General features: G+C 50.3%; 1 protein-coding gene across 1 annotated transcript in view; it reads left to right on the top strand.

The window, feature by feature from the left end:
* GABRR3 (gamma-aminobutyric acid type A receptor subunit rho3) overlaps window positions 1-24,604 on the top strand; it is a 39,278-nt gene extending 14,674 nt beyond the window's left edge. The window contains exons 4-9 of the mRNA XM_083171959.1: window positions 995-1,218; window positions 3,943-4,025; window positions 4,818-4,958; window positions 8,967-9,119; window positions 10,461-10,657; window positions 24,266-24,604. Of these exons, the coding sequence (XP_083028085.1) occupies window positions 995-1,218; window positions 3,943-4,025; window positions 4,818-4,958; window positions 8,967-9,119; window positions 10,461-10,657; window positions 24,266-24,559 (1,092 nt within the window). The 3' untranslated portion in view covers window positions 24,560-24,604. The remainder of the gene's footprint in view (window positions 1-994; window positions 1,219-3,942; window positions 4,026-4,817; window positions 4,959-8,966; window positions 9,120-10,460; window positions 10,658-24,265) is intronic.
* The last annotated feature ends 1,524 nt before the right edge of the window (window positions 24,605-26,128 follow it).

Raw genomic sequence — 26,128 nt, 5'->3', positions numbered from 1 at the left:
GTTCTACCTTAAGATATCCATTTGGTGGTTCTACCTTAAGATATCCATTTGGTGGTTCTACCTTCAGATATCCATTTGGTGGCTCTACCACATGATATCAGCTTCCCCATGGCCTATCTTTGACTACTTCTAAATGCACGCATTAACTATATTCTCACTGATGCTAAATGTTTGATAGCCTCACATTGCAAAAATCTAGAGCTTCGGCCCTTATTGAGAAAGAATGGGTGGTTTGCAAGCAGAAACATATAACTAGTATCCTTCATGGTCGCTTTCACATATTCCACTGTGTTTACGGTCCATGGCTTGCCTATTTTAGCTATGCAATGCTGCTGCCGACTCATTAAGGTTATTAAGGTTATCATTATAAAACTATCACAATGCATTTCAACAGTTCCTCTGGCTAATGCTCAAGATATGTATTTGCACCAGATCCTGTTCTTTCTTCTGTTCCCCTCCCCTCTGTCCTATTTTGTAAGACCTTCCATTAAAATCCTTATAATTATAAAAACCCAAACTGGTTTACAAAAGCGCTATGGTACATCTATGAAGGATTTGGGGCATGTAACCCGGTTCCTTTCTGTAGGCCATGATTTACATACAGATGGAGCGCCTCTCTTCCTTGGCCGAGGATCGCCAGAATATCCGCACAGAGGTGCTCCATCTGACTGGGACACGCGTGCGTCTTACACGCACGCGCATCCAAGTTTCAGGATGGCGCCGCTGCGAGTCCCTGCCAGTCTCCACTTCAGGGAGACGGGCAGGGATAGGGGGGACAGCGGGGCGGCGAGGGGCACCGGGGGAGGTGGCGGGGACTCGTAGACAGCTCTGTAGCCACGTCTCGTGCACGCGCGCCGCTGGCGGGAGCCGGCCGCTGGCTCCATCTGTATGACTGCAGACTAGCAGTAATAATACTACAGGATATTATACATGAGAAGCACTTACCTTATCAAGTAATTATATTTTCCTCATTTCTTTCCATTGGCCTGCCAAGGATTTTACAATGACCTTATACCTCAGACATTACTGGAAAGATGAGAGGCTCTCATTCCAAAGTACCAACAACAGGAGCATGACGTTCGATGGGAGGTTAATAAAAAAGATTTGGGTGCCGGATGTGTTTTTTGTCCATTCCAAAAGGTCATTTATACATGATACGACAATGGAAAACATCATGCTCCGCGTTTATCCGGACGGGAACGTCTTATTCAGCCTCAGGTAAGAAGATTGCAGTCTGTGACCCGATAAACTTTTTTTTAGAACCAAACTCGCCACATTATGGTTTTCTGATTAGGAGATCTGCTCTTTCCTGGCAGTCCATGGTGGGTATTCAGTGTGTGCCACACAGATCTAGTTAATTCAGCTGTTTCTAACCACATTGAAGTCTGTCAGATTCGACTTTCTAAAAAAATCAAATCTGCATGGTTCAAAATGGTGATCGGACCGGTGCTGATTTCTGGAGCCCTGCGATCAGATATTTGCCTCCCTGCCAGAGTGAAATCCCTGTGCAACGCTGATAAAGGCCTGCAAATACATCCGGGGCAAATACAAGGGGGACTGAAATAGCTTGTTGCCAAGGGGGGACTAAAATTGCTCGTTGCCAAGGGGGGCTAATATTGCTCGTTGCCAAGGGTTGACTAATATTGCTCATTGCCAAGGGGGTCTAATATTGCTCCTTGCCAAGGGGGACAAATATTGCTTGTTGCCAAGGGGGACTAATATTGTTCATTGTCAAGGGAGACAAATATTGCTTGTTGCCAAGGGGACAAATATTGCTCGTTGTTAAGGGGGACAAATATTGCTCGTTGCCAAGGGGGCTCCCTGCTCTGCCCGGCTGAGCTGCCCCTGTCCGCAGCTTTTTTCAAGGAAATCTCCCTCTGGACCGCTAGCCAATAGGCGCTGTCCAGAACAGACAGCTTCTGCACATTATGCCATACACCGTAATGTCTACTACACATTCTACCACACACCGTAATGCCCATTGCACATTATGCCACACAGGATAATGCTCATTAGATATTATGCCACACACTGTAAAGCCCATTTCATATTATACCACACATCATGATGCCCATTACACATTAGGCCACAAACCATAATGCCCATTACATTTTATACCACACATCATAATGGCCAGTACTTATTATGCCATACACCATAATGCCCATTACACATTAGGCCACACGCCATAATGCCCATTACATATTGTGCCACACACCATAATGCCCATAACATATTATACCACATGCCGTAATGCCCATTACATATTATGCCACTTACCTACATGCTCTTTGCCAGGGGTTGCATGCTCTTTGCCAGTGGTTGATTGCTTATTGCCAGAGGTATCTTGCTCAGTGCCAGGGGGGTTACATGCTCGGTGCCAGGGGGTTACATGCTCCTTGCCAGGGAGTTACATGCTCCTTGCCATGGGGGAGTACATGTTCATTGCCCAGTGGAAATTAACCACTCAATGCCCAGGGAGGATTACATGCTCATTGCCAGAGGAGTTAAATTCTTGTTGCCCACTCAATGCCCAGGGAGGATTACATGCTCATTGCCAGAGGAGTTAAATTCTTGTTGCCCAGGGAGGATTACATGCTCATTGTCAGAGGAGTTAAATGCTTGTTGCCCAGGGGGATAACATACTTGTTGCCCAGGGGTAGCCTGTACATCTGCCCGACGGTGGCGGAACAATCAGAGGTGCCCCAAATTCAGCCACCTGGTACTCTGCTGTGGGTGGCTGGCACCCCCCCCCCCAACAAGAAATTATGCTGCCGCGGCGCTGCGTGGACTCTGGAGGGGAGAAGAAAGGAGGCCTCCAACTGGAGTGGCTGATGCTGCCTGGGGAAGGCCTGTCAGAACACACAGCTCCCGGCCGCCGCTTACATACACTGACATGAGCTGGTGCTGCTGCGACGCTCATGTAAGCGGTGGCTGGGAGCTGCGTGTTCCGACACAACAGGCCGTCCCCAGGTAGCTTCTTCCACTGCAGTTGGAGGTCTCCTCTTTTCTCCCCTCCAGAGTCCCCGTGGCGCCTTGGCCGCAAAATTTATTGTTAGGGGGGGGGGGAGTGGTTTATGTGCCAGCCACCCACAGCATTTGTGCTGGGTGGCTGACTGCAGGGATGAGTGGCTGATTCTTGGGCCCCTCTAATCATCTGTGCCTGGGTCAGCTGTCCCCTTTGACCCCCCTGTCCCCGGGCCTGGCAGCAAGGCTCTCCAACTTCAACAAACTATGGGGAAAATTTACTAAGATGAGAGTTGTATTTCACATGGGATGTTGCATTGTTCAACCAATAAGAATCCACTTATTTATTTAGCACCTTCTAGAAGATAATAGATCGTATCTGATTGGTTGCCCATAGCAACATCCCATGTGAAATACAACTCTCATCTTAGTAAACCTCCCCCTACATGTCACATGATAAAGGTCTGGGACGATTTATCTTATCTATCCTTTGTATGCATTGTCTTGGTTAAAGACAGTTGGAATACGTGGTATGCCATCCTGCCACTTCTACTGCTGCAATACAAAAATTATACAATTCCATTTACTGTATATAATATAGAAGTGTTTTGGGCATATTCCTGGTAAGCACTAGTTAGCAGGAGTTACCCAGAAATATTACTGATAAACCTAATGTATGATGGTGGGGCCGCAGCAGATATCTCCGATGCTTGGGCCCTGCAGCTGACGCCATCGGATCATGGCTGACTGTGAAGCTGTAGCCTATGGGCTTCAATTTGCAGAAATCACTGACAATGGGTGTCACCTGTGGAATAACAACAGTCAATGTATGACAGGTTAATAAATGAAATAGCCGGAGAGATCATTTAGGATAGGGTAAGACAGTATATTGTGGAGTGGAGCAGTGCACTATTTAGCATTAATATGAACATGGTGTTGTTCTATCACTTGATCTTGTCCTTCTCCTTGCTGCAGGATAACAGTGTCGGCTATGTGCTTCATGGATTTCAGCAGGTTTCCTCTGGACACCCAGAACTGCTCTTTAGAGCTGGAAAGTTGTAAGTAGATTTATACATTTCATGCATGGGTTTATTTATGCACATACGGTGCTAGATACTAGTAGTTCTGACATCTAATCAAAGTATTTATACATTTTACAGCGTGTATGGAGGGGGAAAGCCGCTCAGTGCATACACACTGAGCCGCCTACCCTCTGCCCGGCGCTGTCAGAGGGGGGCGGATGGCTATGCATAGCGCAGCACTATGCAAAGCCGTCCACAAAGCTGCTGGTAATACAATCGCATCACCGCGTGCACCACCGCTCATCGCCGGGCCATACACACTGGGCACCATCAAAACCATTACCAGTAGGGTTACCACCTCATCCCTTTAATTCCGGACACGTATTAATTACACAGGTTCTGTGGCTGGCTGACTTCAAGACTGCATTTTAACTGTTTTTTGTTTTTGTTTTAAACAAAAACAGTTGAAATGGAGTCTTGAAGTCAGCCAGCCACAGAACCTGTATAACTAATATGTGTCCGGAATGAGGTGGTAACCCTGATTACCAGGCTGGCCTTCTATAGGAACAATAAGGTGCTCATGTATGCAACTATTTTATCAACACCCAAAAATTCTAATGATGACCCCTTTCATCCAGGACACCTTGCCCTGCTTCCATTTTTCATATTAAAATGTCAGTTTAATTGTCCTGGATTTTATATATATTTTTTACCTATTATAGTACATTATTATATTGGCAGGAACCTTAGTGCACCCAGCAGCACACAGCTCATTGGGAATCGGCATTTATTATATGTGACCTATTCTCCTCCTCTGATATTTCCCAGATGCCTACAATGAGGATGACCTCATGCTGTACTGGAAACACGGGAACGAGTCACTGAAAACCGATGAACACATCGCACTGTCCCAGTTTTTCATTGAAGAGTTCAGTGCATCTAGCGGACTGGCTCTGTACACCAGCACAGGTACTCATGCATAATGGAGGTGTGGGGGGGGGGGGGGTTGCAGGGACTCCAGTCCCGGGCCTAGACAGAGAAGGGGCCCAGGACTGGAGTCTGTCAAGTATAATTTGTCGTAAAGTTTACATTTCCCTTGAAGCAATGTAGAGGTTGAGTAGGGAAGCCAGTGCTGCAGACACCGGTGGTCTTACCAGGAGTTCACAAAGGGGAAAGAGGGCCCTGCCTATTTTGGCAGTCCCAGGCCCGACAAGGGGTCTGCAGCACCTTACGAAGTAAAAGGGCCAGATAAACAATGGGGCAGAGAGAGCTAAAGTTCCAGGCCTCCACATGAAAATGGGCACAATTATGGCAGTATAATGGACTAGCCATTCTGGAAGCATATACTTGTACAGTCCCACTATTGGCCATAAATATTAAAATTGTATTTCTAGTTTTGTCACAAAATTCTGCAATTTTGCTATATTTTTTTTATTTTATTAATAAAGACAGCGTGAATGATAGTGTGAGGATGTACAAATTCACACATCACTGGTCACACCCACACATCATTGGTCACACCCACACATCACTGGTCACACCCACGCGGAACTGGTCACAGCTCCTCCCCTTCTCTGTATATGCCCTTGAACATTTAAAGCCCCAGGCCAATGCGGACGCCTGGAAACAAGATGTTGACAGTCAAAATATAGATGCTGGCATCCCAATGGTGCTAACCCTCCATTCCCACAGCCTAACCCTAACCCCCTGCATATTAATTCTAACCCTCCCAGCTAATGCCTAACTTGGACAACATGGTTTATAAACATTGCTTCAATAGCGCTGGCTGACCCCAAAGGATTGGTGTAGCTGTTGGCAGTGGGGAGGACCTGATGGTATAAGGAAAACCCCATAATGAAGAGGGCCCTGCTCATGAGAGCAGTTTACAGGTTGTTCCCCCATCAAGCATATCTGTCGTTTCATAACAATCAGTGATCAGACAGGCACAGAGGTAAAAGGGCCCTGCTCGGAAGCTTGCAGTCTATATGAATTTGATCATACCTCCCAACTGTCCCGATTTTTGCGATAGAATCCTGTTTTTTGGGACTGTCCCACCCGTGGGCAGCAGTGTCCCGAGGGGAAGGGGGGATATTTGGGAGTCCCCTTGTTACTTGCTGCAGAGCAATGGTGCATAGACTCTGTGCACATGCACACACCCTCTATAGACACTAGACAGTGGGGCTGGGGGCATGGGCAGTGCTGGGGGTATGATTTCATACAAAAGAATAAGTACTAGATGTTGCATATTTTGCCTATTTGCAAAGGTTCTTGGTGGTCTGCATAATGAGGGCTGAAAGTAGGATTTTTGTCTCCTGGAGAAAGGCAGTCATTTTGTTCTGTTCCCCCGTACACTGAATGATATCAGTAACCAGATTGAAATACTACATGATAATAGAATTCAGAGATCTTTGTTACATATATTTGCATATATATGAATAAGCCCCCAAGCCATCGTCAAGGCTTCTCTGTGTTCCTATTGCTATATCTAGGTATAAAATGCGGCACTTCAAAAATCAGCATAAGCCAGAAAGCTCAAAGCAGCACACCAGTGAGAGAACTAAGAAGCCAGAGCTATATACAAAAAGTGATCCACAAGCAGTAGCGCACGCAGGGGGGGTTTCTGAGTACCCAGAAACCCCCTCAGGAGTCTAAGGGTCCTAGCCTGAAAGCTGAGGGTCCCCTCTTTCCATGGGTACAAGAATTTAAAAAATCGGCCCTTGGGAACCAGAGATATCTGACTTCAAAGCAGTGGTCCCCATCCAAGCCTGTTAATTGCTCTTCCAAGTCAGATATTTCAGGTTCTCTCTGACTTAGAGTTTTTCTGAGGATATATTCCAAAAGCTTGGACTCTTCCCCTTTGATGGACACTAGCAGCTTGTCTCTACTGTTCCCAGAACCAGAGATATCAGCCTTCCAGCTGCTGGCTACTGCTCCAGCTCCACACACCTGGTATGTAGTTTTATATACTCGTTGGCAGATTGCTCTGCCTCCTGAACTCTGATCCCCTATTCCCCAATAACATTTGGTAGGTGGGGTTATCTAGTTTTTAATTCCATTAAAATCTAAGAAATCTATTTCTGAGAACTGGAGATATCTGCAGTCAAGCAAGCTGTCCTCCCACCAGAGAATTATGAATAATAAGCCCACTCCACTATACACCCCTCCTCTGCGTATTAAACATCCTCTACCACCCTGGAAGTTATGTATCAGGATCCCTTCATTCAGCCCAATGCTCCCTTCTCCCACCATCTGTGCAGTAAAGGGGTAATTAGTGGAAATTACTGATCCAGGCCCTACATGCTGAGCGGTTGATATAATACCCCTTACCACACGTGGGACATCAAAGCTTCCCACATACCCTATTATTTATATACATTTGGTCTATCTATAATACTTTTACTGACCCGGCATATACTGGTCACCTAAGTGTCCATCTCCGTGCTTTGCTCGGCCCCTCTGGAAACCCCCTTCTGAAAATCCTGCGTTTGCCCCTGACAAGGAGTCATACTTTAAAAGGACATGGACACTTTTAGAACTACTGTACAACATACTTACCTACTTCTGGCTGCCCTTTCCGGGAGAGGGCAGCCAGCTCAGGGGAGGCGGGCTGTGGGGAGTAAAAAGGGGGTGGGATGGGGGTGGAGCCACACATGTGGCTACTTGTTTGTGGGCGTGGCCAGGGTGCTCATGCTGTTTTAGTCCCACCCACCGCCATGCAATGCCATGCTAAAGGCATTGCACTGCGGTGGACGGGGCTAAAACAGCGTAATTTGCGTAATTTGACCCGCTGCCCCCCCCGGACCATCCGCGGACCCCCCCGGACCATCCGAGACCCCCCCCCCCCCGGCGGATGCTGGCGGGGGGGGGGGGGCGCAGGAGCAGGGCGGCTTTGCGGGAGGGTTGCCCTTCTTTCTGGGGGGCCGGGAGGGGGACCCGATTCCGGGACCCTCACGGCCATTCCGGGAGGGTAGGCAACCCTGCTGTACAAGCACCAACATGCGAATATAGTGACAGAAGTAAACTAAACATCAATCAAGAGCTGACAGTACACGTGGAATTTATAGTGTCATAAGAGCACTTACCACCGTACCCAAAAACCAAAGGTACAGGGCCCACTCTACCATTACGCACCTTAAAGAAGCTGCCTTGTGTCAGGGCTGAAACTAGGTCTTTCATCACCTGGGGCAAGGCAGCAATTTGCCTCCACTCCGTCTCCTCCTCCTGCATGCACATATGGGTATCATATCCAGTATATGGGTCATTCAACTCCCTAGCCCCCCCCCCCCACACACACCCCTAGTTCACTCCCTGCTTGGGTCTACAGAATCTGGGGGGTGCCCCTGAGTTTATCACAGAATTATGGATGACTCTGAGTGAGGCATCATTGTTGAAAGTAATGCAAACGGCAGGGGTTGAACATATAAAATGCCATCTCCACACTTTCACCTGAGGCTCTGGAAAGTCAGTATTTGTGCGTGGACAGTAGTGGGAGCAGTAAGCTGAAGATTCACCTAGGGTGCCGAAAAAGCGTGCACCGGCTCTGGGAGGGGCTTGTCCAATCATTGTTCCATTCCTCCCCTGGCCGGGCTCAATGCTCAATAGTCTGTTACACAATGTAAGGGAAGGGGATCAGGGCCACCGAGAGAAGGAGGGGGGGGGGGGGGTACCCAGGCCCAGGCTTACTGAAGGGCCTGACCCCCCCTTCCCCCTCTGTCCCTCCCGGGCAGCAGCAGCACTGACACCATGAGAGTAGGTGTGTGCTGCTGCTGCTGCTACACACTTTTCTTATTCCTCTGGGGACATCTTCTGGTTGGGAACAGTGGGTGGGTAGGAGGTGAAGGCTCTGATAAACTGGTCCAAAAGGCTTAAGTATTGTTATGTCTTCATCATATATGGAGTTACATATTATTTATAATAATCTAATCACTTTTTTCTTGATAGGAGACTTGTAATATTATTTTGTCCATTTATTACTAGGCTGGTACAACAGACTCTTCATCAACTTCATCCTTAGACGGCACATTTTCTTTTTTGTGCTTCAGTCCTACTTCCCAGCAATGCTCATGGTGATGCTGTCATGGGTGTCATTCTGGATAGACAGGAGAGCAGTACCTGCCAGAGTATCACTAGGTAAGACTTCCCAAGTCCCCTATCAGCAGATACTTGCCAGTGTGTCACATGGTGATACCTTGTGGGACCCCACTATGATGTATGGTATCAAGGTGTTTGTACAGATGTACCCACACAGTAATAATTATAGATATCACTGTCGCCATCACAGGTATACATTCTTGCTAAGTTATGTGCCTCACTGTTGCCTTTATTTCGCTTGAATGCTCTGCTCAAGTCTCTATTTGGGTCTGTTTTGCACAATTACAAAACAATGAAAAGATAACAGATTCCCTGGTTACATAAGTTGCTCGATTACCCTCAGGAGGTAAAGAACCACCAATACTGTACAAATGTGTCACTATCGGTTGTATATGGGTCCTCTTCTGATGACATTCTCAAAAGACAATATTAAAGGCCTGATTCAGGAACGCTCGCTAAACACGTGTTTCACTGTCACTAAGTACAGCTTTATCAAAGGCTCCCTATCTTCCACTACCAATTCCCCAGTGGACAGACTTGGTAACTACACCCTAATCAACTACAGAGAGCTATATTGGAGACTGTGTTACCCATGTGGACAACCCCTGTTCATTTCTCATTTTGGCGGTACACATAGGAACGGATGCTAAGTAGCAATTCAGCTAACATAATATATATAGGTGCCTGTGGTTACAATATGTTCTTATAAAATGTTTTATTTGTGTTTATATATCTATTTTTGTGTGCACCATTAATTGCCCTTATATTTTAATTCCTCATTGGTATACTAGTGCTACTTTTTTGTTCTTTTTTTGTATCACACGTACCTTGGCCGGTAATGCACTTTCTGAGTAACCCTATAATCGCACAGCATGGCCATTGGAAGTAAGTTGCAAGCAGCGTCACACCCCCAAAAGGTTCAGTCTTTATTAAACATCACTTATACAATAAAAAAAAAATACATTTTTTTACAAGTAGAGACAACAAAGTACAGTGCAGCGCAGTGGTGTCAAACTCATATCATAGCATGCCCTGCCACACTTTTAGCAATCCATTATATAAAATCTGTGGCAGGGCATGCTGGGATGTGTAGTTCCACAACAGCTGGAGGGCCATGAGTTTGACACCACTGGCTGTAGCGTATACTGTATAGAATTTTTTTTAACGCAACTGAGACATCTACTGGCAATAGTGAGGTACTACCACATACTGTATATAGCAAATAGGGACACATTGTTGCAGAGTACATTTTGTTAATAATTGTAAAATACTACTGCTTTTATTTGGATCCCGCTCCTATCACTTTCTTAGCCAATAATACAGAGCGTGAATGTAATATTCCCATTACTTATCTAACTGTCACTCACTGCTTACCAACAGGTATCACCACGGTACTGACCATGTCCACCATCATCACAGGAGTGAGTGCCTCAATGCCTCAGGTGTCTTACATTAAAGCCGTAGATGTCTACTTGTGGATCAGTTTTCTCTTTGTGTTCCTCTCTGTTATTGAGTATGCTGCTGTCAATTACCTGACCACGGTGGAGGAAAGGAAGCAACTGAAGAGGAGAGGAAAGGTAACCAGTAAGGGGAAGGGCAGGTGTAAAGCACCTCATTGTCATACAGGCCTCATGGTGAGAGGAGGAAGGATGCTGCCCAGGGCCGGCCTTAGGCATAGGCAAACTAGGCAATTGCCTAGGGCATCAGCAGCTTCTGCTGATTAAAATGATATGCAGCATGCCTATATTCTGTGTGTGAGTCAGGCTGCATCTGCATATGAAATAGTGTATTCATGGAAATCACTGTAACATAGCATTCCATATTCAGGTACAGCCACAGTCGCACACAGAATATAGGCATGCCACATATCATTTTAATCATCGGAAGCTCCTTGTGTGTGCTGGTCATAACAATGCAAATAAGACGAATTTTCAGCATAAAAGGCACCCAACATTAGCAGAACTGGTCAGGAGCTGCATGGCCTATTGAGACAAGATGTATGAAGAAACTGTATCCAAGCAGAGGCAGAGGTCACAGTGTTAGCGGCTGTGCGAGTGCTGTCTGCGGGTGGATTGGTTGTGCAATAGTGTTCGGCATATGTGTAAGGGGCATAATGTGTGTCATGTATAAATGCATTAATAATGTGCGACATATGTGTAACAGGCATTATGTGTGTCATGTGTATAAGGGCATTAATAATGTGCAACATATGTGTAATGGGCATTATGTGTGTCATGTGTATAAGGGCATTAATAATGTGCAACATATGTGTAAGGGGCATTATGTATGTCATAATGTGTATGAATGGCATTAATAAGTGGTACTACAGTGTGATGTAACGTGAATAAGGGACACCATCGCATGATATAATGTGAATAAAGTTGCACTACTGTGTGGCATAATTTGAATTGGGGGTAAAATTGTGTGGCCATGCCCCTTCCCAGCAAGAATGCACCCCTGTTTGGGCTGTGCACCAAATGTGTGCACTGTTTCTATTTAAAATATTGCGGGTAGGAGCACCAAAATGATGACTGCTATGATGAGGGTTGATGGTGCTGGGAAAGGGGAGCAGGGTCAGAGGCGGAACTAGTGGCGGTGCTAGGGGGCACCAGCTAAAATCTTGCCTAGGGCGTCATTTAGGCTAGGGCCGGCTCTGAGAGGACCTCTATCCTGTATGGAGGGTTTCATTGTACATATCTATAGATCAATATGGTTATTATTTTACTGAAGCAAAAACAGCCAGTATCTTTTCATTCCTATGGGCCTATTTATCAAGCTGGTTGGACCCATTACACATGCAGAGAGTAGTTTTATGTAAAAAACCCATTCAATACCCCCCCCCCCCCCTATAAAATTATGCCCGCCCCCAGCCCTGCCTTACCCTGCTGCTTTTGTGCTCCTTTCGAAGCGATCTTTGGAGCCCAGTGATCAGGTAAACGCCGCTCCACCAGTTTCTCCCCCACCCCCAGAGGCGTAACTACAACTTTGTGGGCCCCATAGCAAAATCTTGAAAGGGGCCCCCCTCCCCCCTTTGACATTACAATTATATCGGCTGCGCCCCTATCATGTAGTGTGTATGGCAGCAAGAAACAGAGGGGGGTTTTCAGAGCAAAAGAGGGAATGATCGAAAAAGGAAAAGAAAGAAAGAGTGTTATGAAGAAAGAGTGGGGAGAAAGAGAGAATATGGATGTAAAGACAGATGGTTGGGGGCATGGGCAGATAAACAGACTGACAGAGCACAATATGGGGACATTGACGGACAGGAGGGGGCATAGATGGTGGACAGGAGGGGGCATAGATGGATAAACGAGAAGAGGCATGGATGGATATGAGGGGACATAAATGGATGGACAGGGGGGGGCATGGACAGATGATTAGGAGCACATGGATGGATGGGAGTGGGCATAGACAAATGGTAGGACAGAGGGAGTACATGGATGGATGGGCAGGAGGGCATAGACGGATGGACAGGAGGGGGCATAGACAGATGGAATGGACAGGAGGGGACATATGGATGAATGGGAGAGGGCATAAACAGATAAATTTATCTGTTATCAGCTGTGATGGGCCCCACCAATCTTCAATTCGGAAGCCGCTATCAGCCTGCTCTAAAAACCAACAGGACCACTAGCACAGACTTTGCGGCCTGTGCCACAGATGGAATGCAGAATAAGGTACACACAAAGTACACCAAGAAACATTCTGCAGCCCCAACTCACTCACATTCCCCGGGTGGACAGTTTCCCCGCCACCACTGTGGAGGGTGGCATGGCTGCATCCCAGGACCCCGTCAGACTCGGCAACCCCACTCTCAGGACCCCGATACCAGGACCCGATGAGCAGGTGCTACCCCACTTGGAGAACTCCCCGTCGGGTGCCGGCAACACCGCTCGCAGGACACCGCAGTGACAAACCTGTTCCAGTCCAAGTACACCTTCAGACTTCTTGTCTGCAATAATTGATCCCCCTCCAATGGGGCTGTGGCCGGCGGGTAGCTTGTGGGCAGCTCCAGGGCTCTGGCCCCGAAACGCAGTCACACGAGACAAGGTGCGCCGGGAGCCGGGTCACAGCCTGCGCTGGAACACAGATGTAGTTAGAGCGCAGACAGGGGAGAGTACCGGCACCAGTGGGATCCAGCAGCGTGACCGCCAGGTGACGCAGTGGACTGGAGACATTTGACGGGAATGAGGGGATGGCGAATCCGTGCATCGGCAATGCGGCTTCGCCTCCTTCCTCCCACTCAAGTACTGTACCCTGTGGGCCCCGAACCTGGCAGTAGCGGTAATTAAAAAATTACTATTCTTTTGGGGTGCAGGGGACAGCCTGCTGGGCCCCGGGCCCTCCAAGCCACCGGGCCCCGTAGCAGCTGCATCCCTTGCACCCACTATAGTTACGCCACTGCCCACCCCTGTGCATGCTTTTCCCCCTGTTCGCAGCACTTAATAAGTCTTGACTTAAACCTCTGATCGTCTGATGCCCCCACCAAACAGCAACCCTATAAAAAACCCAACCCCCCTGCTCTCCCCCCCCCCTCTCCCACCACCCCTCCTCTTCCCTCTGTCCTTTGTGCCTGAAGTAACCAGACAGAGTCATGTATTATGGTGAATTAAAGGTCACAATTTATTAATCTGATAACAAAATATACTGTTACTTAATTGGGTGGCTAAGATAGCACTGCGGTCCACCAGCCCTTATCGTAACTGGATCATTTAAACCGCCTGGGGGGCCGGGGTCCCCTTCTCGCAACTGAAAACCTGTAACCGCCAGGGGATCCCGTTTTTGCCCCCGACGCCAGGCCTTGGAGCTCTTTACCCCCTTTGCTGGGGGTTGCCTCTGCTTCCTGGCGCCATTTTGGCTGGCCCGCAGTACTTCCGCCTTCTGCGACATGTTCTGTTGATACTGAATGCTGCTTGATGTTCTCTCTTTCTTCGTATTGGGATGGGCGAGTGAAATAACTTCTGCCCATGATACTAAGATAGCACTGCGGTCCGCCAGCCCTTATCGCAACTGAATCATGTAACCATCTGGAGGGCCGGGGGTCCCTTCTCACAACTGAAAACTTGTAACCACCCGGGGATCCCGTTGTTGCCCCCCGACACCAAGCCTGGCGCCATACCTTGGCTGGCCCGCAGTACTTCTGCCCCCGACGCCAGGCCTGGCACCTCACCTTGGCTGGCCCGCAGTACTTCTGCTTTCTGCAACGTGTTCTGTTGATACTGAATGCTGCTTTGTGTTCACTCTGTCTTCGTGTTGGGATTGGCAGGTGGGATAACTTCCGCCCATGATACTCAGATAGCACTGCGGTCCACCAGCCATTATCGTAACTGAATCAAGTAACTGCCTGGTGGCCAAGATAGCACTGCGGTCCACCAGCCCTTATCGCAACTGAATCATGTAAACTGCCTGGGGGGCCGGGGTCCTCTTCTCGCATCTGAAAACCTGTAACCGCCCGGGGATCCTGTTTTTGCCTCCCGACGCCAGGCCTGGCGCCATACCTTGGCTGGCCCGCAGTACTTCCGCCCCTGACACCAGGCCTGGCGCCTTACCTTGGCTGGCCCGCAGTACTTCTGCTTTCTGCAACATGTTCTGTTGATACTGAATGCTGCTTTGTGTTCACTCTTTCTTTGTATTAGGATTGGCGGGTTTGATAACTTCCATCAATGATACTAAGATAGCACTGCGGTCCACCAGCCCTTACTGCAACCTAATCAAGTAACTGCCTGGTGACCAAGATAGCATTGCGGTCCACCAGACCTTATCGCAACTGAATCATGTAAACATACGGGGGACCGGGGTCTCCTTCTCGCAACTGAAAACCTGTAACCGCCCGGGATCCCATTTTTGTCCCCCTGACGCCAAGCCTGGCGCCATACCTTGGCTGGCCAGCAGTACTTCCGACCCTGACACCAGGCCTGGCGCCTTACCTTGGCTGGCCCGCAGTACTTCTGCTTTCTGCGACATGTTCTGTTAATACTGAATGCTGCTTGGTGTTCACTCTTTCTTTGTGTTGGGATGGGTGGGTGGGATAAACCTCTTGTTCAGGGAGCGCAGGCAGCCAAAGATGGCGCCCGGAGCGGCATAGGGGGGCGGGGCGGTTGGGGACGGAGGACCGAACGGCGGGAAGCTAGGGGGGGTAGGCAGGTATGCCGACCCCCATTTCACACCTGGCACGCTGGCCAGCCAGTCAGGGGGAGCGGGGGGGAGCCTGGCCGGGAAGGGGTTAAATGCCCGAGCCGGCGGGGGAGGCAGCATTCCTCCACAGAGCACGGCCGGGCAGCAGATCACATCCCCAGCAGCAGCAGCACCGCATTCTCGGCAGCAGCAGCAACCAGCTCCGAGCAGAGGCAGCACAAAGAGAACAGGGAGGCAAGTCCAGCTTACCTGCCCAGCAACATCCAGCAGCCTCGAGTCACCCGGCATCACATCTTCGTCCACGCTGCCAAGGACTTCGCAGGGGCTTGCTAGGCAACATCATTATACAGCCAGCAGCCTTAAGGGTCCGGAAGAGCAGCCACATCCAAGTATCGCAGGGCAGCATGGAGACCCCAGCACCCAGACCGTCCAGAAGCAGGAAGCAGCCCAAGCGTTTCAGGCAGGAAGCGGGGGAGGAGCCCAGCAGCAAGGGAAACCAGAGAGCTGCTAGTCGAAAGCAGCAGCAGCAGCAAAAAGGTACACGGCAGAGGGGTGCGCCACCTGGTGGCCGCAATACAGCAATGCGGCCAGCAGGAGCAATGGAAAATAATGCTCAAGCACCAAGCCCTGTGCCCAACAGTGTGATTGCCACAATCGATAACGACGTGCCGGCAGTGGCAGAATCGGACAGGCCAGAGTCCGACGGCGGGTCACAATTACCAGGCATCACCTCACACTTGGCCAGCCCCAGCTTACCTCTCACACAGCAGTGGCATCGCATCCGCAGCGCATCCGAAGAACGAGCAGCATGGGTTCAGCAGGCAGCAACGCAGCTATATGCGGCCTTGGCGCAGTCCACCACCACCACAGCCGCATCCTCATCACACCACGGCAGGGGGTCGCCACCTTACCTGCGCATGGCAGGGAGGGACCGGTCACATCAGCGTCAGTCCCCCGCGGCATCACCAGCAAGGAGCAGGCATCATCACCACAGGTCCCGCACTGAGCGGACCGGCCGTCGTAGCTGCAGTTGCACACGGCGGCCAGAAAGGCGGGAGCGCACTTGCCACCGCGAAGAGCAGGATTTCCTGCGCGGGGGGAGGGGGGCCAGCAGAAGCCGGCAGAGTCCACAAAGTTCCCACGGCAGCAATCATACACGCAGGTACCATGGGTCAGAGCACCGTTTTACCCCCCGCACGTCACCGCAGAGGAGAAGAAGCCCATACTACAGCACACCAAGAAGGTACCATGACAGGCACACAAGCAGAAGAGAGAGAGGCCAGCAGCAAAACACGGGCTCCGCTATGGTCGGCGTGGCTTCTACATTCACGCCCCAGCAGGCGCAACTCGCTCGGTCACCTCCTTGCGCTCTGTCCGGCGCAGGTGACGGGGGACGCGAGAAGAACATTCCAGCCATCAACACAGGAACGGAGCAGACGGTACACGGGATTGGTAAGACAAATGTCACAAACGATAACCAGCATAGCATGTGTAGTACACCAGGAAATGTATGCAATAGTCAGAATGCTAGCAATGCGGTAGATGATGTTGTTTCACAAAATGTATGTATTACACCAGGGAGGGCTCAGGGAGTTAGCAATGCCACAGGTGATGTCATAGGGGCAACGGGTACGGTTTTGCCGGGTACAAGTATTACACCGGGGGGGGGACCCACACACCAGCAGCGTGTCACAGGGGGACCTTGATTTAAAGGAGGGCCCCGCAGAGTCAGACGAGGACGAGGCGTGCAGGGTTTTAAGGGAACAATTAAGGGCCGCAGTAGCCAAATGGAAAAGCAAGATGGGTAACATCCCAGGGGCGGACGCGGTCAGGGAACAATTGGGCCGTATACAGCCGGATAAGGTGGCATCTTTTGTGCAAGGCAACACCGCCATGGGATACGCATTTGGGTCAGTAGCGGCACACTTGCCAGCTGTGACCAGGAAGGAGATAGAAAAAGGGGCTTTTATAGATATATGTTCGTTAACAGCAGAAGGGCTAGCGGATAAGGAGAAGGCCAAGCCAAAAGGGGGGACACAGGGCGATAGCTACAAAACTATTGAGCATTGGCTCAGTGGCATGTTCGCCTACACAGCGTGCTATACGGAGGCCTACCCCGAGGCATGGCTAGGCCTATCACGATACACGGATTTCGTCTACAACGCATACAAGGAGCAAGGGGGCTCAGTATGGCGTAGATATGACGAAGACTTCAGGGCGAAGGCTGCGGGCAGAAAGCCCATAGACTTCTGCACTAGGGACGTAGACCTATGGCTTAAGGCACAGTCAGCAGGCCTAGCAGAAAAGGCAGCAGCTCCGCAAAGGGTAGCCGCAGGGAGGCCTAGCACGCAGAAGCAAGACCTTAAATGTTGGGCATTTAACGACATGCGCTGCACCCGCACTCAGTGCAAATTCAAACACGCATGCAGCACATGTGGCGCTAACCACGCAGCTAAAGAATGCACCAGGCAAGGGGGTAATTACAAGAAAAAAGTACCCACAGTGCCAGGACCTAACAAAAGCAGTTAGTCCTGTCAACATTGACAGGATCCTGGCGTGGCTAGCCAGGTATCCTAAAAGGGGGGAAGCCAAAATGCTGCGGGAGGGTTTCAGGGAGGGTTTCAAAATTCCAATCACGAGGGAGGTCGCACCCACGGGCAGCTCAGCAAACCTAAAGTCCATTAGGGAGCAGCCGGGTTTGGTGCGCGAGAAGATTACTAAGGAACTGGCACTGGGAAGGATGGCAGGGCCATTCCTAGCCCCGCCAGTTCCAAGGCTAATTATATCACCTTTGGGGCTGGTCCCAAAGAAGGCAGCGGGGAAGTTCAGGCTCATTCAGCACCTGTCACACCCCGAAGGGGGCTCAGTGAATGACGCGTTAAACAAGGAGGAATGTTCTGTGCAATACCAGTCGTTTGACTCCGCAGTCAGGATGATACGGGCACAGGGCAGGGGAGCACTGATGGCAAAGTTAGACATCGAGTCAGCTTTTAGGTTGCTTCCCCTGCATCCAAAGAGTTTTAGCCTTATGGGCCTAAACTTTGACGGATACTTCTTCATAGACAAATGTTTGCCTATGGGCTGTGCAATATCATGCGCCTTCTTCGAGGCGTTCAGCACCTTTTTGCAGTGGTGCTGGCAGGAGCGCACAGGGTCAGGGGCGATAGCACACTACCTGGACGATTTTCTGGTGGCAGGGCCGCCAGGGTCGCCACGATGCGGGTACTTTCTGGGCGAACTACAGGCGATGCTGGAGGATTTCAGCGTGCCTATCGCGCCAGAAAAGACAGAGGGGCCCAAAGCAGTCTTATCTTACTTGGGCATAGAGATCGATACAATCAGGCAGGAGTGCAGGCTCCCAGGAGAAAAAGTTGAAAAGCTGGGTAGGGAGGTGGGGCATTGCATCAGGGCTAAAAAGGTGACCCTGGGTCACCTGCAGTCCCTGTTGGGAAGCCTCAATTTTGCATGCAGAGTGATCCCCATGGGCAGGATATTCAAGAGGCGTTTGGAGCAAGCCACCGCTGGCGTCGCAAAGAAACACCACTTTGTGCGCATTAATAAAGAACTTAGGGAGGACCTGCAGGTATGGGCAGAATTCCTGCGGAATTTCAACGGCGTGCGGGTTTGGCCCGACGAGTTTCGGCCCAACCACGCGATGCAGTTATTTACAGACGCTGCCGGGGCCACAGGCTTCGGGGCATACTGGCAAGGGGAGTGGTGCGCCCAGACATGACCGCCCGCATGGGAAGCCATAGGCCTAACTAGGAACTTGGCGGCATTAGAGTTATTCCCAATAGTGGTAGCAATTACCATTTGGGGAGAGCAGCTTGCCAATAGACAGATTCAGTTTTGGTGCGACAACCTGGGGGTTGTTCAAGCGGTGAACAGCCAGCGGGCGTCGTCCCCGCCAGTCGGCTGCTGAGACGGTTGGTAGCAGAAAGCCTGCGGTACAACATTACATTCAGGGCAAGGCATGTGCCAGGGGTTGAGAACGGGATAGCCGACGCACTGTCCAGGCAAAATTGGGAGGCATTCAGGGCAGCAGCACCCCAAGCCAGCCTAACAGGCCTAACATGCCCCTCCTGTCTCTGGCAGGTTGCCAACCCGAGCTAGAAAATCTGGTGGAGCGGTCACTGGCACCAAGAACATGGAAGGCATACAAGGCCGCCTGGGAAAGCTGGCAACGATTCCAAGCGGCGGTAAGCTGCAGGGGTCAAACGGTCCCGCAACGGATCTTGGGATTCTTAGCAAAATTAAGGAGGGAGGGGGCATCCAAGGCCAAGGCTAGCGCTTTGTTGGCGGGCATAGCTTTCTTCCAGAAACTGGCGGGCGAGAAGGACGAGACAAAGTCTTTCATGGTGCAGACAATTATGAGAGGGTGGGCAAGGGCAGAAGTTAGGAGACCCGACCCAAGGGAGCCAATCACGTTGGAAAGGTTAAGGACCCTCCTGCGCCACGTCCCCACAATATGCAGGGATCAGGGCGAAGCAAGGTTGTTGCGAGCGGCATTCGCGATGGCTTTTAGCGGGGCATTTCGCATTAGCGAACTCGTAGCGAGAGCTAAGCTCTCGGCGGGAGATGGCCTGCTGTATGGGAACGTGGCGGTAACCAGCAACGCGGTGCTGTGTAAAGTGCATAGATCCAAAACGGATCAAGAGGGTAAGGGAAACTGGGTACAGCTGTGCAGACACAGCGAGGCATTGACATGCCCGGTGGCAGCCGTGCGGGACTATTTGGAAGTCAGGCCAGAATGCGGGGAGCAATTCTTGGTACACGGCAACGGGTCACCGCTGACAAAGTACCAGTTTGCAGCAATTCTGAGGAAGTGCGTGGCGGCCAGCGGCTGGGAAGCCGGAAAGTTTAGCACGCACTCATTTAGAATCGGCGCAGCAACATCAGCTGCCGGGGCAGGCCGGGCGCCAGACGAAATTAGGGCTATAGGCAGATGGAGGTCAGATCGATACAAGCTTTATGTTAGGCCAGTCACGAGCAATGCAACAGCAAATTAACATCGCCACCCTCCTCCCCCTTTTCCACAGGGCCCAAAGAGGCAAAGCGCATATGGATCGTGGGCCATTCCTACATACATTGGGCGGAAGTCAGGGCCGCGGTCAGACCATATGGCCGGCAGCTAGGGCTGCCAAGGGAGTTCGGCCGAATCTCCTGGTTCGGAAAAAGGGGGATGAGGTGGGGTGAGCTCAGGGAAGTGCTCTTGCGCGCGGAGAGAACTACAGGCCACCCAGAAGTGTTGGTCATACATCTGGGGGGCAATGACTTGGGCAAAATACAGTCCCTGGACTTTAAAAGAGTAATAAAGGACGACCTAACATGGGCGAAAGGGCACTGGCCCGAATTGCGCATTATATGGTCCAGCATCATTCCCAGGCTAGCCTGGCGGGGTGCGCGCAGCGGGGCGGCAGTGGAAAGGACCAGGAAGAAAATTAACGTAGCAGTCGGGAGATGCGTCGAGGCCTTAGGGGGAGTCGTCATATGACACCCGGATATAAACCAGAAGATGGCGGGTTTATATAGGGGCGATGGGGTGCACTTGTCGGAGGTCGGCATAGACCTGTTCAACAATGCACTGCAGGAGGCGCTGGAGTCATGAGCTAAGGGCATATGGCAGGGTGGGGGTTTTTCGGCCCAGGCAGGTCAGGGGGGCCTCAGTGGCGGGAAGAAGCGGTGCGCAAGGCATCGGGACAGGAGGAGCCAGCTGAGGTTCGCAGATTCACCCTCGGTCGGGCCGCACGCCAGGCTCTAGCTATCGACGGCAGGCCGTCCGGCTGCGCGCCAGGCAGGGGGTGATCTGCAGGGGCTGGCCCACAGGGGGGGCGTAGCCAAGGGCCTACAGCGTAGGCAGGGGGCACGCCCCTACATCATAAATCAATGAAGGTCATTGATCGGGAGCTTGCCTTGCCCACCGTTCTCTGTCCCTACCCTGCAATATGTATTTAGAGGTCTTAATAAACTGTGGCCAATGATTCAATCCCACGTACTGTCTCTGAGCATGATTTCGGTTGGGGGGGGTGAGAGTGAGGCCACACAAAGGACACAGCACACAGCCCTCGCACCCTTAAGGGAGCGCAGGCAGCCAAAGATGGCGCCCGGAGCGGCATAGGGGGGCGGGGCGGTTGGGGACGGAGGACCGAACGGCGGGAAGCTAGGGGGGGTAGGCAGGTATGCCGACCCCCATTTCACACCTGGCACGCTGGCCAGCCAGTCAGGGGGAGCGGGGGGGAGCCTGGCCGGGAAGGGGTTAAATGCCCGAGCCGGCGGGGGAGGCAGCATTCCTCCACAGAGCACGGCCGGGCAGCAGATCCCACCCACCCATCCCACTTTGCAAGGAATTAGAGGCCAGGACTGAGGCAGGAGCGGGCATCGCAGGGGTATCACAGGTAGCTTAGGGATATGCGACCACGGAATGTGTCAGTAGGGTACAGGTGAGGGTGAAGCAAGTACGGGTGTGTTTTCTTTTCTTTGCTTGTGTTTAAAAAAAAAAAAAAAAAAAAAAGTGAAAATATAAATATGTAAAAAAAAAAAAAAAAAGGATGACGGGACTATGTATGAATACATTGGAGGGTCAACAAGGATTTGGGAATTCAAACGTGTTTAAGCGGGCGGTTGGTAACCACTGGCGAGGAAATGTAGTTGTAACAATTATGCAATTCTGTCACAGTTGAATGGTTAATGTATGTCGCAGGGCGGGAAGAAGCGGTGCGCAAGGCATCGGGACAGGAGGAGCCAGCTGAGGTTCGCAGATTCACCCTCGGTCGGGCCGCACGCCAGGCTCTAGCTATCGACGGCAGGCCGTCCGGCTGCGCGCCAGGCAGGGGGTGATCTGCAGGGGCTGGCCCACAGGGGGGGCGTAGCCAAGGGCCTACAGCGTAGGCAGGGGGCACGCCCCTACATCATAAATCAATGAAGGTCATTGATCGGGAGCTTGCCTTGCCCACCGTTCTCTGTCCCTACCCTGCAATATGTATTTAGAGGTCTTAATAAACTGTGGCCAATGATTCAATCCCACGTACTGTCTCTGAGCATGATTTCGGTTGGGGGGGGTGAGAGTGAGGTCACACGAAGGACACAGCACACAGCCCTCGCACCCTTATGCTGACTGTTTCTTTATGACCTTCCCCCCTGCCTGCTCTCTCCTTAAGAATGGGTACTGCCTTGGGGAGGGGCAGCCCTCACCTTCTCCTCTTTACTCCCTCCTTTCCCAATATACCTCCTTCCCATTATACTGAACCTGCGATATTATCTCTATGCCCTTTCCATTGAGGCTTGCCTAATTTCTGGTGAGGTGCACATCCTAAGAGTTTATTGTTGCTCCCATCTAGTCTGCGCTGCGATGGTCGTGGGGAAATAGCATCAGCGACCCTCCCACCTCACGGCCTGGTATGTCTCCCAGAAAATGCTGGGGTGCTGCCAACAAACGCCCTTCGGCTGTCAATCAATTTGTAAAAAGCCAGCGATGGCTAGCCAGCATACTGGGCATATGCGTTGTCATTCAATAACCATCAGAGCTGCAAATTTACCCATGATCCCTTGGCATAAATAACGGCATTTTGTCTGACTCCAATTGGGCCCAAGATTGCCTTTTCTGATCTTTTTTAACCTAACTGGCTGAATAATGCGCCATGTATGGTCCACACAGATAATAATAAATCTTATACGAATGGGAAGGAACATCAGGGTATTCAGTTATTCAGAAGGGGAGAACCATTGTTGTATGCAAGGCTGCCAGTGCCTATATAATATAGTCCATGCGATGCCCTCTGAAGCACATTAATTGAGAAGTAAGGGGCTAATTCAGCATGGATCGCTAAACTGAGAGATTGCAGGGTACTTGTGTATTATCACAGCGCCCGTGTGCACAACGTAGTTGGCGTAGTCAGATCGCATGCGATGGTACTTGTGTAGTTTCACTGCGCCACTGCCCACAGATCGCAACGCACGCAAATCGCATGCGATGCAATGCGATTAAGCACACCCCACTATCCACGTTTAGCACAGCCCCACTATCCACATCACCCTGAAGCGTGGCGAGCCCCATAAGGGGACGCGGTCCGCATCCCCTCCACCTGTTCATACCCCCACTATCCACGTTGGCATGGAGTTGATTATATAAAGTAAGGCGAGCACAGCGGATTACTTGACGTGTATTCCGCGTCCCCTCGCAGGGCTCGCTGCGCTCGCCACACTTTATAAAATCAACTGCATACCGACGTGGATGGTGGGGGTATGAACAGGTCGGGAGGACCCGTACCGCATGCGATTGCCATGCTTCGGGGTGTCGTGGATAGTAGGGTGTGCTAAATCGCATTACATCACATCGCACGCAATGAAATCGCATGTGATTGCATGCGATTTGTGTGCGATGCGATCCGCAGGCAGTGGCGCCGTGAAACTACAAAAGTACCATCGCATGAGATGTGATGCGATCCGAGCCCAGTGCCGCTGTGAAACTATACAAGTGCCATGGCTTTTGAGAATAGGACAGTTACGCAAACTACTTAACGGGCGCCGTGATAATACACAAGTACCAATTTCAGGAGTAAGCCCCTCGATAAATTGTGGGAGAATTGCGAATGGAACACAGATTGCTATTCACTCGCAAATCCAGACGCAATTCCTGAAACATCGAATAAACTTTGCCATCCGTGCCAATCTGAGTATCTCTGAGGCTTTCACAACTCTGTGACTGAAACAGGGTGGAAGTGGTCAGCGCTGATGTCACAGACCTACTCCCAAATGCCAACTTCCTGACAGTCAAAATGCGAGCGGACTGCGCTAACGATGCACATGCCTTTAATGTCGCTATTTCCAATTGCGCATGCGTGATGCATACGCTATGCCTGCGCAGTAATTTGATAATGGCTTGATTTGTGAATTTGCGATCCATGCTGAATTAGCCCTTAAGAGCGTTTTCATAGAAAGCTATAAAATGCCTGTGAGAGGACATGCTCCATTTTCATAGAAATGACGGCGATCCACTGACCACACCAAGAAATTATCTCTTCTCAATGACCTACATATATTTTCTTTCCCCCCAGTCTTCAGCGACACTGAACCTGGAGGCAGTGCAGGCCATGGCGTTTGATGGCTGTTACCATGACAGCGATGCTGACCTGAACTATTCCGTACATTCCGAGGAGACCTCATCACGTGGGCGGGCTGCCAGTGTTGCCACCCTAGATGCCGCACGTGTGAAACGCAAGAGATCCATAAAAGGGAACGTTGGCAGAATAATCCTAGAGAACAACCATGCCATTGACACTTATTCTAGGATTTTCTTCCCTATTGTCTATATTGTATTTAATTTTTTGTACTGGGGCATGTACTTATGAGATTAAATGATGTGGAGTTGTACATATGTTAATACATATTGAATGTACTGTAAAAGAAAAAAAGAGGTGAATAATTTCTATTGGTTCTTCTGTGGCATTTAACTCCTCCATATTTATTTACTGACTTATAAAGTAACAAGCTAACGTTTGATGGTCCTCATCGATGGTGCCATCAGCGATTGACATTGACTGCATGAAATCCTTGGAGGGGAACAAGCAATTGGCAAGCTAAGTGGGAGGGGCTTAGCAGCACACTGGGTGGAGGTGCTAAGCTCCATGGGGGTTATTCTTGTTCACTTGCAAAGGGAAATTCACTCTCTAATGGACAAAACCATATGCACTGCAGGTGGGGCTGATGTAACATGTGCAGAAAGAGTTAGATTTGGGTGGGGTTTGTATTACTGATATCTATATTGCAGTGTAAAAATAAAGCAGGCAGTATTTACCCTGCACAGAAACAATATAACACAGATATCTAACTCTTTCTGCACATATTACATCAGCACCACCTGCAGTGCATTTGTTTTTGTCAATTAGAGAGTGAATTTGCCACTGCAAACAGTGGCACATGCAGGGGGGGGGGGGTTCTGAGTACCCTAGACTGAAATCTGAGGGTCCCCTCTTTCCATGGGTACAAGTATTTTAAATATCGGCCCTGGTGAACCGGAAATATCTGACTTCAAAGCAGTTAATTGCTCTTACCAGTCAGATATTTCAGGTTCTTTCTGACTTAGAGTTTTTCTGAAGGTATATTCCAAAAGCTGGGACTCTCCCACTTTGATGGACACTAGAAGCTTGTCTCTACTTTTCCCAGAACCAGAGATATCAGCCTTCCAGCAGCTGGTTACTGCTTCAGCTCCACACACCTGGGGCGAAATGTAATAGGGTGCGTTTTTTTAGACATGTGCGATTTTTGGTCAAAAACGGCCGAAATCGCACATTTTCCGAAAATCGCACATTTAATAGGTTAAAAATCGCGGTAAAAAGCGCACTTTTTACCGCGAAATCGCACATTTTAAAGATGCGATTTTCAGTCACACTGAAAATCGCATCCAGATGTTTTCCCATAGGAAACTATAGAACTCGCATATGTAATAGGATGCGAGTTCTAAAGTCGCATATGGGACCTTACCAAAAAACGCAAAAAAAATAGACCAGCTTCTTGCTGGCGATTTTTACAGAACCATGCACAAATCTGTGTGATCTGTGCATGGTTCTGTCCAAAAAAAGGCTAAAAGTTAAAGTAAAAAAAAAAAACGGCGTGGGGTCCCCCCTCCAGAGCATAACCAGCCCCGGGCTGAAAGAGCCGGTCCTGGTTTCATAAAATCACAGGAACAAACAAGTTGGGGTTCCGTGCATTTTATAAAACCAGCACCAGGCTCAAGGGCCGGTCCTGGTTCCCAAAATACGGGGGACAAAATGACTAGGGGTCCCCCGTATTTCAAGAACCAGCACCGGGCCCAACCAGCCAGCAGGGTAATGCCACAGCCGGGGGGAGACTTTTTATACAAGTCCCCCCGGCCAAAGCATTTAGCCCTCTGACCGGTCAGCATGGGCAGGGGTCCTGGG

Source organism: Crinia signifera, chromosome 2, assembly GCF_055691185.1.
Source record: "Crinia signifera chromosome 2, ASM5569118v1, whole genome shotgun sequence".
NCBI classification, from domain to species: Eukaryota; Metazoa; Chordata; class Amphibia; order Anura; family Myobatrachidae; genus Crinia; species Crinia signifera.
The sequence above is the reverse complement of the archived record's forward strand: the minus strand, read 5'-3'. Positions and strand labels throughout refer to the sequence as shown.